Raw genomic sequence first — 12,837 nt, forward strand, 5'->3', positions numbered from 1 at the left:
GGAATACACGTTTGTTCTACATGCTATCACATGGTGAAAAAGAACTCATCTTAGTAATAAAAAGGCAGAACAGACCAGGAAAATCCTGTACCATGTTATGAACTACAAGTCCAGAGTTGGAGTATTACTTAAATAATATTTCATTAAATGATTACACAGCACTGACCAGTAAATCATGCTCATCAACATAATGGAATGTAGTCATGAGTGTTACTGGACTTTACTCATGTTTATGGAGTTATGCTTTTTCCTTTTTTTTTTTTTCCTTCTTTATTTTAAACCCTCATGTTAATGCAAACACACAAAGAAGGTTGCTATAAGGTTGCTATGGGAACACTAACTCTTAATTCCTTCATGTGTGCATGTAACCCAACAACTGTAGTATTTCACTAAGCTTGTCTTTTGCATATGATGTTATGTGCATTTTCAGAGAATAAATGAGGGGATTGATTGGAAAGATTGAGAGATCTGTTTTTCCTGTATCAATATATATATATAGAGAGAGAGAGAGAGACATACATACATATATATGTATTTAATCAGATTCTATTTCTTCAAATTTTCAAGTCTAGAATAATGCAAGACAGAATCAACAAGCATGTACCCAGTGGAGTTTAAGTTGCAAAACCATTGGAAAACGGTGCACTTCACAATGCCATTTTCCTTTTTCCTTGATGCAGCCACATCCTAACATCGTTTGAAAATGTGAACAGTTCTAACACACAAATGCGTAAAAACTCTTTGTTTGAAATTTCATTCCAAATTCAACTTACCTAAGATGCAGAATTTGTGGTACCTAGTCTTGATGTGGAGACAGACACATGTAGCTATTTCAGAGACATATGTATCTGCAAGGAGCAAGTTGAAAATGTTCCACACCTGTAACAGGAATGGACATGTCTGCATATAGTTTTTCAGCCATTTACATTTAATCACACTCTAGGTGAAATCCTAGCTCTTTAGGATTCATTATGCAGCTTTTAAATTGTAGATCTGCTTCGTTAACCAAAAGCTTGGTCTTTTATTTCTTCCTAGTGTCTTCTAATACATGCATTTGCAATCATGGCAACCAAAGGTTCAGTCTTGGCAGATAGAGTTAACAAAACAAAACAAAACAAAAAATGGTATTTGAACCCTAAATATAAATATAAAACCATCAACTGTACTTCTTTGATCATAAGTCTTCCCTTTCCAGAATGTGTGACTTGGAAAGGAAGGAATTCACTGCTCCCTATATCAGAATCTGCTCAAACATTTCTACATACATAATATTAAATATTTATGTTTTGATGCTGCTCCTTGTGGTTGTCTAGTAAGATTTTGTTAATTCTTTGAAACTTGAATACAGAAGACAAAGTGTGTGTAATACTGAGTGCTATCTAATATGTAACATACATGTGGATAGTCATAATTCCTCTTGCAGTAAAGCCAGTATAAAATATAAATTATTAGAATTTTTAGTGAAGCTTTGAAGATCTAAAGTATGTTAACTTGTTTACCTTGTTTTGTTCTAATCGTTAAAAGTGAAATCTGTACTGTTTCATAATTTGAAATTAATTGTCCAAGAAATTATTGGTAAATGGTTTCAGTTGTTACAGAAATAAATACTCAAGATAAAAATAGTGTTAAACTCAACAAACATGGCAAAGTTCAATAATTCTCATTAAATGTCTAATAAACCCCATCTAGCATGAACTAACCACCACTGAAATTCATGTCTGAACACTGGGTATAGATTCATTTCTTTGTTTCTACTCCAGTAGAAAACTGCATGGAATGAAAAGCAATTACACTGTATATTAATATATATACATATACATCAAGAAACTTTACTGATTATATTAAAATGTTTTTTTATCTTTTCTTTTTCCATACAGCTTTGTATGATTTGAAGATGATCAACTGCAGTATCATTCTGAGTAGTGCTGGAAGTAAACAATGTCAGCGATCGTGTACATAGTTGAGGTACACACGCTGCAGGTGCTGTCGTTGATCATATAAATCATACAAGGTGCTTCACACAGAGTTATTCAAAGGTATTCAGCCTATCCAGACTTGTTCTTTTTCTAACTTTAGTGTCCCACATTATGCTGGAAATCATTTCCTGATGATGATATTTCAATAATAGTAATAATAAAAAAGAAACCCACCTGCATTCCTAGTATAGGAGTACTTCGGGTTTTATTAAAATTAAGGGAAAAAATCCAGTTTTCTTCAAAAATCCAAATATGGTGTTTCTGAAACACTCTCTTTTTATTTAATGAATAATAATTTATTACTTGCCTAAACTTCACCAGTTTTTTCGCCCCCTTGAAAGTTCCCATCTCTCCTTATTCTCTACCTCCTCTTTCTGGAAGCAATATAATGGGCTAGATCTAGTCTACATTTTCCAAATGTTTAATCTAATGCCTTTAACGTATTAGCAAGCTTATAAATTTGCAGTTTTAGTCTGGCATGTAAAGAAGCAAGAATGTGTCCTATACAATGCAGTGTTCTTTACAATACCATGTGTTTATTGAGTGTGAATTTATAAGACTATTTTCTGTTATAGGTAATTCAGATTGTCAGTGCTGTTGACAAAGATGATCCTAAAAATGGGCATTATTTCTTGTATAGTCTTCTTCCTGAAATGGTCAACAATCCAAATTTTACTATCAAGAAAAATGAAGGTAAATATAAAATATATCTAATATATACCTGAATAACTGTTTTGAATTGTGTTACTGACTTCCAGTTTCTTTACCAGTTTGTTCCTTGGGCAATATCAATGTAGAAAATCCATGTAATGGTACCCTATGTACACCTTTTACACCACTCCTGGTATCTTTAGTAGACATAAAGAAAGCTTAATGAATACCAAATTTAGATCCAGCAAATGGCTCATTGCTTTAAATAAGGTTTTAATGTATTGTCTGTATTTCTAGTAAGTTGAGATTCCAGAGATAAACTCTAAAATCTGAAACTGTTGATAAATATCATCAAATGGTCATACAGGGATGTAAATGAGAGAATAAATTGAAATGTCTTTTTTATCCCACAAAAGGAACACCTTTTAAGCCTGTTCTTTGTCTGCATTAAGGCTTCCAGACTATTTCAGTTGAGCCTTTTTACTAGAAAGAGGAATTTGCTAAGTCATCAAAGCCCAGAAGGGCACTTTCTATCACTGTGCTTTAGAGCTCTTCTGAAAGGGCGTGATACCATTTTGTAGTACTACAGAAGTGAAATTTCATGCACAATGGAAAAAATACCCATTTAATATTGTTAAACAGCAGCTTTAGACTGATCCTTTTTTTTTTTTTTTTTTTTTTTTTTTTGACACACACAAACTTAAAGGTCATATGAGAAAAAGCTGGGAATTATCACAAGAACGTTACAAACAGTGCTTTAAGTCCTTGTACTTAAGTGGATATTCAAAAAAGGTTTTCCATTTTGGATTTTTGTTTTGTTTTAAAATAAATGTTACCCATTTGGGAGTTTTAGTTAAGGTCAATCTCTTATTTTTCTTATTTGCAATGACAATGAAGGAAATCCTTGTTATAATAAGACGTATTTATGCAGCATATGTGCACAGGTATAAGAGAAATGTATGAAATGTCAGATAAAAAGAAACTATTGCTTTCAGTTTTATTATTCTAGCTATTCCAATGAAGAAGAATGATGGCACCATTTTTAAATGCTACTGTAAAAACCTAAATTCTTAAAAATGTTTAAATATATAGAGATGATTTTTTATTTTTTTTTTCCTTTCATTAGAAGTTTTCTCTTACAGCATTCACTAATTGTATCTCTACTTATATCTGTACTTCATGTGGGAAATAAGTCTCAATGTTTTCTGCATTTACAGAAGACGATTAAAAAAATCTCTTCAAAATCCATTTCATAATCATCGGTAGTGTGACATAAATTGAATTAAGCATCCTGAATGTTAGGTGGCTTGCTTTGCACAAAGTCAACAAAGGTCTTAGCATTTCTCATCATGTTTAAATACTTAGCTCACATGACTAATTAGTTTTGTCCTTCCAATCTGTTACACATTTAAGACTCACTCTTACTTCTCGTCACAGCACACCTGACCTGAGTAGGAGTGAGGAACCTTTCTGTACAGCATTCTACAAAAATATGTCCAGCTTTATTGCAACACCACTACTCAGTTTTGCACTGATATGTATTAATGCATTTTTATCAGTTAAATATATACATCATTTTGAAACAACCAGCTAAAATCTCCTGAATGTAAAATTCCAATTGTCGAGGCTTTTCTGATTTAATGTTTCAGTTTTCATGAATAAAATTTCCACTACACATACCATCCTTTTCTATTAAGAGTGCTCAGCAAGTGATGCAGTCCATGGCTGATGCTAGAATATGATCTCCCACAAGAATCAAGTATTCCTGTCAAAGCCAAATCAGAGTATAATTTGGTTGAACTGAGGTTTCTTGTCATTTAAATATAATAAATCTCTAGTAAATTATTTAGTTATGCCACTAAACTTGGCCATGTTTTTGTATTGCATATATCTGCCAGTTAAGCATGAGCAATTATTTGTATTGAAAAAGTCTATTGTTCCTTGAAAAAAAAAAAAAAAAAAAGAAAGAAAGAAAAGAAAAAGAAAAAGAAACTGAACTGACGAGTCAAAATTCTCCGTATTCACACTAATGTACATATGGGCTGTCCAGAAGCCAGTTTACTATGTAAGGAAATACCTAGAACAAAACCTGTTCCTATTTCTGGAGAACTGTCTTTCTGAGGATTAGATCAGTGCACAAACTGCTTAGGTTTGGAACTGGAAAACATTTCCTCATGCTGGTGGGCAAATTTATTCACATCTTGTTATGACATCACACTTTGCCTTCCTCCCGTGTTCTTGGCTTCCCAGTGGATTCCTTCAAGGCAGTAGAGACTACCGTGATGGCTGCTGAAGAAATGCTATCTTCTTATGGATCTCACAAATCAATTCCATTATCTCAGGAAACCTAATACAGAAACTCAATCTTTTATTTGCCAGCATTAATGATTTTTTAAATGTATTTAAATTGTTTTTCATATTTTGCCTTCCTACAAAATTCTCTCCAGAGCAGAGGTAAACAAAAACACCCCTGAAGAGCTTTTCTGAAATGGTATTAACCTTTTGGATTCTTACTTTGTGTTTTTGTTTTGTTGTTGTTGTTGTTGTTGTTGTTCTGTGGCATTTGGCAATTACTTCTGTACTTCATGAAATAATGAAATTATTTATCTGATGGTATTAGTATGCAAACTATGCGATCTGGCTTCTTCTGTGGGAAGAAGACTAATGCTCTATTTCCATCCCTCATACAAAAGAATATTTAAGAGAAATATATTTTGGAATTTTATTCTGCTATTTGGGCCATAAGCACAACGATTAATTCCTTTACTTTGTTGCCTGTGGGATAATTCTGTTGTTAAAACTTTCCAGATTGCCCCAAGGCAAATTCACAAGATACTTCAGTAATTAACTGTGCTGCCCAATTATGCTACAAATATTCTGATAAATTACTTTGTCATTAACAAATATGTTTATGTGGCTGACAAAATGGTGTATCTTGATCAGAAACAAAAATAAAATGTAGTGGGGAAAAAAAACAACACATCTTAAATGAAGCTGTTTTATAGAAATTACCCCATGATCGTGGTAGAATCTGTTCCTTTAATTGATATACTGGCATACTTTCTTTGTTTCCACTGTTAAACTTGCATATTTACAATCTCTTCTGTATAGACAGGATGTCCTAAAAGAACCATAGAGGCTGTAGTGCCTTTCCGAAGTAAGTAATGTAAAAATGTAAGTTTAACTGTCATCATACATCTCATCAAATGTCTGTAGATCATCTCTCAGCAGTGTTTATTTCTCATTGTTCCTGATCTGTTCTTCCTGTTCTTTTTCCAGCTCGAATGTATGTTACAGAATAGTTTTTCTTAGGTTTTGTGCCCTGCCCAAATAGGCAGCTACTAATATGGAATCAATTGATCCTACTTACTGACTCAAACTGGTACGAAAGGAAAGATGCTCATTTAGCTTGTCAGATGCATAAAATTCAATCCCATCAGGAGAGAAATAATAAAATTGTGGTAAAAAATGTAAGAAATTAATGGAACAGGAGAAATCATGTAATACTTTCTGTGCTGATGCAAGTGACTAAACCTGTGAGTCTATGCCATATCAAAGCCTTGACTGTATGCTCAATGATCATTCACTTTTCACTTGTTTTTGGGCTGGGCCTGTGTGTAGAAGCAAAAGTGGGAAAAATGAGAGGAAGTGCTTTGTGTAGTGCTTCTGACAAAATTCAAACCAGCAAGAACCCCAAGCTTCAAGTTAAAATATCTGATGTTTAGACATAATTGATATACTGTAGCAGTGTTTCATTGAATCCATAGCTGAAAGTAATTAACTCTTCTAAAAAGCTGTAGGAGTGCAATGAACAACAGAAAAAAAAAATAAACCTGATGGGAATTTAGATGACTGTTAAGTATTTTGCATGGTCATGGCATCAGAAGATTGCAATGAGACCTCTGGAAATGGAATTAGTATTTGTGGACATTGGTTTTTTTTTAGGTGAGTGGTCTTCATGAAGCATAACCTAAAACCTAATGCCAGTAGATGGGTTGTCTCCTGCATTCCAAACAATATGCTCACAGCAGTACCTATTGTCAGCATTCACTTCCTACTGTTCTTATGGTTTCTTTATTTTGTTCAAGTGAAAACAGGATTTTGTGCTAAAAGCTTTTCCACAGATGTAAACATTTTGATATGCTGCCAATGCAATTTTTATTTTCAAAAGCTAGCAAATACATCTTTGCCATAAAGTGACTTCAAGTTTTTTCCCAAAAGGTGTTTCCATTGCATTTCCATTTTTCTCATGCCAAATTTTGTTTCCTAATGGAATAAACTCTGAATCAAATGTTCTACAGTGCCTTTGATGCACAGCTCTTCTGACAGAAGTAATGGTGCATCACTACTGTATAAATGTGGTATTATGTACCTAAAACTCATATGGCAGCAGAAATCACTGGGTTTTTTGGAACATGAGCAGACCTTACCCTTATAGTTAAAGAATCATCTTAATGACACGTTTGTATTCCTGCAAAACTTCAGTAGCCTTGTAAGTAATCAGCCTGTCCTCTAACCAGTATATTCAATGTCTGTCTGCAGATTTGAGATCTGAATTTTGGCTGATTTGATTTTGGGGAGTACAAACAAGAGGTTGTTAGTTTGGCTTATTATTATTATTATTATTATTATTATTGAAGCATTATATATACTTCAATGATGAATTGTTCTGTTGATTCTCTGTATTGAACTTTATTCTCAGCCATGCTTAGTCTATAGGATAATAACTCCAAGAATATTCATGTTTAAATGTCCATTTCTTTTGTGCTTACCATCCAGCAAGTCTGATCTGTCATTTGATCTGTGGCGTCCTGATAGTAGTAGGCAAAATGTCATTCACATAAAAGGAAACAGCCCAGTATTATAATAATTTCAGCCACTAACTGACTCGCATGTGTTTCCATAATATTGCACATCTTATTCAAAACTTGCTATTTCTCATCACCTCTTCACTACTGATAAAAAAAATGTTTCTAAACTACTTAGAAATAGCCAGAGAACATAATACATGCAACCATTCTTTTTTGATATTCTAAATAATAATAATTAAATAAAACTTGCTTAATTTTTGAAGCTACTTCTATATCACTGTGTTTCTAATATAATAAAACCTAGAATTTTTCCACATCTTTTCCTGAAAATATTTTTAGCAACATCTGTCAAATGCATACCTAGAGGGCAGATCTTTTGTTCCCACGAGAGTAACTCATATTAAAACGGGTTTCTTTCCCAGCCTTTGGCATTTCTTCGTAAGTCTCTCTGCTGTTGTCTCAGCTTGAGCTAAAGTGCCTTCTGTGGTTTTGATTGACTTTTCTTTCCAAATATGTACCTCAGAGCTAAGAGGTGGCACCACTATTTCATTGCCCTCCTTCCACTTTGCCCAATTTCAAAGTTAACCCACTGACCTCTGGTACAAATTGCTTTAGCAAGGACATCATTAAACCCATCATTTCTTGATGGATGTACAGCGAGCATCTAGAATAACAGCACCCATATGGTCCCTTGGATATTAGCTGTAAATCCTCTTTGTTTTTTTACAGTATCATGCAGTTTTTCATGAGCTTCAGGAAACTTTGTGGCCCAGCTGCCATCCATGCCAGAGGATGTTTCATGATGGCAGTACTCCAGGGAAAGCACATTTCTGATGTGAATAATTATCATAATCATTATTTATACATAAATATCTGGACTTTCAAAGTATGACTCTAAAATGTACCAAATTATGTTCTTGATAGTTGTTTTATTGAAAAGTAAAATTAATAATTACTGATGTTTCTTAGATCCTATATGTATTTTTCTATCAATATTAATGGCATGGAAGAGCATTTACAAGACTGCAGCTATATATATATATATGTATGTATGTATATATATATATATGTGTTGCATAATTTGAGATACAGTATTGATTAACCTCTCACTTGACAGACGTAGTTTTGTCAATGGAAATCACAAGGAACACTTGCGTAGCCATGTACATTCACTGGAAAAGTAGTAGAGTTAAAAATAAATTATGCCTATGTATTAGCAAACCACAAGTACAACCTGCTCTATAATCTGGTATTTCTGTGCCAGGGTCTGCCATCCACAGACACAGGTTGTTTCTTCCAGGAATTGCTCACAGTGTGAAAAATGGTATTATAAATATCATACTATCAATCTTTTCCTCAGCATGCTATTAAAACGAGAGCAGTGTAAATAGCAAACTTTAACATCTGTAAAAACTGAGGATAAGAGATTATTTCTATGTTTAGGAATTATATAGTTAATAATGCATTGATTAATATCAGATTATTAGAATACTTCATTTTAACTTGATTGAAAGATTTTATAAGTACTTTGTTTTATTATAGATGGTATATTACAGGATTTAGAAGATGAAAGTATAAGGATGATGTTGATGTTTTGCTGAGTATGAAGGTCTCAGTTTTACCAAAACAAACAATATAATAGATGGTGAAGCTCCGTGAAACATTTTAATTCTGTCAACTCAGAATACTCTGATGTGAAATTGCATGTCCTAAAGCTCTTATATACATTTTGGATACGTAATTAACTTTATGATTAAAAAATAAAAATGTGACTTATTGGCCCCAACTACCACATTCTATGGATGACCTACTGGTTAGATTACACTCCTGGATTCAAGCACCATTCAAAGAAAAATGTCTTTCTTGGTCTGTATGCTGGAAAGCAAGTAATAATTGCAATCCAGCTGTGAAATACTAAGAAAACACTGTGCTACTTTGCCTTCTTCACAGCTGGAGCAGGCACAGAGAGATCCTGGCTTGACAGGAATGGACAGAGTCTAGCTTCCTATCCATTAGTGTTCATGAAGTGATATTCAGCCAGTGCAAATAGTTCTAGAGCAGGTGGTTCTACCTTAGATGGTAAGATTTGGGTCCCTGAAGTAATTTGTTTTGCAACAGAGGAAATGCAGTTCCATATTTCTAAACTTTAGATTCCTTCATTCTTAGACAATTGGCCAGATTGAAACTGCTTTGGATCAGAAAATATATTAAAGCATTCTTTGTAGGAAAAGTAATTAATTTTCTTATTTATGAATCTGATTGAATTCTAAGTTGTAATGTCAACTCGTAAAGAAGTAGACTGAGTCTAATGACTGAAAAAGATTGAACCCTTTATGCTAATGATAAAGTGATAAGTGATACCAGGTGAATTTCAGTTCTAGAAGTCTTTAAAGTTTTCTAAAATGCTAGAAGACTGGCAGAATTTTGAGTTAATTATAATATTACTACGGGACCCCAGTGCATTCCAGCAGCACTCCGAAGATCTGTCTTCCCAGACAGTGAATGCATTTCCATTACCATTGTATGATTTCATATTCCTGTTGAAGTAATGTATTCAACGCCTTTCAACTATACCATTCTGCAGTCCTAGCAAGGTGATGTTTTCCATGGTGGGGCACTATTAGTCCCATCTACTCTAAGAATACCAGTGAAAATATTCTCAGTATATATCTTTCATAGCTAATAGCTTTCTGCTTCCTTTTCCCTTTCTATCTTTACTATCATCACTATTGACTGTGTTCTGTTGTTCTCTGATTTTCTGTTTTCCCTTGATGTTGAATATCTATTGAGTGCTATTTGAAACAACTTTGCTGGCATAGAAGGATGTGATGTTATTTTCTGAAGTGGAGATTCCATTAATGTGGATGAGAAACCAGCATTTTTCTACTCCAGTTCTTTTTGTGCCACTTCCTTCACTGACACCTGCTTCTGCTGTCTTTCCCATCTTTCTTCTTGCATGCAGATCACTGCTCTTTCTGGACTCCCATCTAATTAGAAGCATAGAGCAGGTGAAGACTAAGTGCAGTTCCTCTGCAAACATACTTTTTAGCCTTATCCAGGTGATTTACACCTTCTTACAATGGTTACGTGCTTTTCACCACTTTGATATGCTAAAAAAGAGATGAACTCTTCTTGGTGCACATAGCTACTCTAGCTGAATGTGCATGTTAGAAAAATAGAGTCAGCTCCTCAAAGGCTAACTCAGCTACCAGCTTCCTCCACGCTTTGACCATTCTGCCTATTCTGTCCATCTGAAACCTTATTCACTCCTCTCCTGTATTCAGGATGCAGGGCTCCAGACAGACAGATTCCCTCTCTCCTCCGCCCTAAGCCAGAAGTGATCCACCAAGTCTTCATTCGACTGGAAAGGCCAACCTGATGAATGAACCAGCAAGGAGGGGGCCATCTGGTAAGCCAATTGTCCACTTTTAGGCATCTTTAGGCTCTTCCTCAGCTCTTCTGTGTTCCCCAGTACATCTGTACTTTCACAGTATTGTTGCTGGCAATGCTTTTCTCTTGGAGCAGTTCTGTTCCTAATGCTGTTTAACTTTTCAGCGCTGTTTTAGTTTATCTCTGTGATGACAGCTTCTTTCCAACCCTCACAAATGTAAACTTTTCTAGAACTAGAGAAGAGGTGAAAAATAAGACTTGTTTCCACAGCATCATATCCTTGCCGAAAAAGCATTTTTGATCCTATGAATCAATCACAATTAGGTAGATTTTTTTTGGTACATTTGTGTAAACATGACCCAGCTCAAGCAACAGAAAATGTGAGTGATGGAACACAAGACAATAGTGTATAGATGCCGCTTACCGTTACATATACACCACTGATGAGACTTCTCTTATTTGTATTTTATTATTTGTGCTGCTACCAGCATAATGCTGCAAAGGCATCAATTATGTTTCATTTTTTAAATCAAACTAATTAGGAACCAGATGTAATCTGAATGATAAAGATCCAAGGTCAGTGTTGTGCACGATATGTACGACAGGGCTTACTCATGGTGAGGAGATGGATTGGGCAGCTGTGAATTTTCCTGATGTAGGAGTTTCATCATGCCCAGGTGTCACATATTTATCTTTTTTGAGTTTATTTATTTTTTTAATTTCACAACAAAAGTAAAGATGAGTAAGCAATGCTGACATTACTTGAAAAAGAAAAAAAAAAAAAAAAGCAAGTAAGTGATAAAAGATTATGAAAGCAAAAGCACAAAAATAAAACTATTTTAGTAATGATTATGTAGAACATGGATGAAAGAAATAATAGAGATAAGAACAAATCAAATCTTCAGGATGACAATTTCAGCAAGATAATGGAGGAAATAATAGTGATGATAGAGTGTCTCTAGACTGCAATACTTAGCAGAAAGAAAGGCCTTGTCCTTACTGACTACAAAACTTCTAAGAGTCATCAAGGCAATAGCAAGATTCACAGTACCATCTCTCTAGAATTTGCAAAGACTCCTGTAAAACGTAACTCCTTGAAACCAAAAAACAACCATGTCCAGTTGCAGTCTAGGACTTTAAAGGTATTTCATAGCTGTATTTACCCTTTATCTACATCAACTTTGAATATCACCAATCTCTAGTTAAATATGGCACCAAACACATCTATTTTATGAAATAATTTTGCATATCAAAATGGAATTTTCTTTCTCTTCCTTCTTGCTTCTCAATTCATTGCTTTATTACAAATATTAAATTTATTTATTCATTTATTAACAAGCAAACAAAACAGAACAAAATCTGTGTATGTAGAAGCTGGAAAACAAGTTCCGTCTTTGTAATGTGGTAATATCTGTTTGGACAGATTGTTTCCAATCTCTACAGCAGATACATAGCTCTTTGCATTTCAGAAGTGTTCTATGATTATATATGCAGATTTGTAAGCTTAGTATTATCTCATCACATTCAAAAATGTTCTAACATACATGTTGCTTTAATGTTAGGAGAATTAACCAAATTGTTGTCCTATATGGGCAGGCAGATCAATTTTCATGAATGCATAGGTCTTAATCAAGTGAGAGTGAGAAGTCTGCATAATTGTTCAGTGCCGTCATTTGCCAAGTTGGGTAGGGTTACTGCTTCTCTGAGTGATATAAGTATTTCTTCTGCTACCTGACAGTTTGCATTGAGAATATAAGGTTCTTATAGAACAGAAATATCTTTCTCACCAAAATAAATCACATGATCTGTTGAAGAAAGTATTTAAAATCTCCAAAATGAATTGTGTTATTTAGCACTCAGACTATGCAGAAGCAATCCCCTCCACCATTCCTTCTGTTTTTTCTTGGTTGTGTTTTATTTTTGTTTTATTATTAGTTGTGTATAGAATATTTGGAGAGAAGTTTATACAATTTTAATCAACTGTCTTCTGCCAAAGCAGTACTTCTGCT

At 34.1% G+C, this 12,837-nt stretch overlaps 1 protein-coding gene across 6 annotated transcripts in view; it reads left to right on the forward strand.

Annotated features, from left to right (window-relative positions):
• Positions 1-12,837, forward strand: part of CDH8 (cadherin 8) — a 136,715-nt gene that overhangs the window by 106,844 nt on the left and 17,034 nt on the right. For 2 of the 6 annotated variants that reach the window (XR_014947791.1, XM_032447064.2), the window contains exons 10-11: positions 2,552-2,669; positions 10,723-10,847. Coding sequence is in view for 4 of the 6 variants with exons in the window: in XM_032447064.2 (XP_032302955.1) it covers positions 2,552-2,669; positions 10,723-10,817 (213 nt within the window). In the remaining 2 variants the exon portion in view is untranslated. Of the gene's footprint in view, positions 1-2,551; positions 2,670-5,738; positions 5,785-10,722; positions 10,848-12,837 lie in introns of those variants that run through there. The other 4 variants (XM_032447060.2, XM_032447067.2, XM_032447065.2 and 1 more) reach the window with 3 other exon arrangements.

This window comes from Coturnix japonica, chromosome 6, assembly GCF_054131305.1.
Source record: "Coturnix japonica strain WE chromosome 6, WE-NBRP24, whole genome shotgun sequence".
Classification (NCBI taxonomy): Eukaryota; Metazoa; Chordata; class Aves; order Galliformes; family Phasianidae; genus Coturnix; species Coturnix japonica.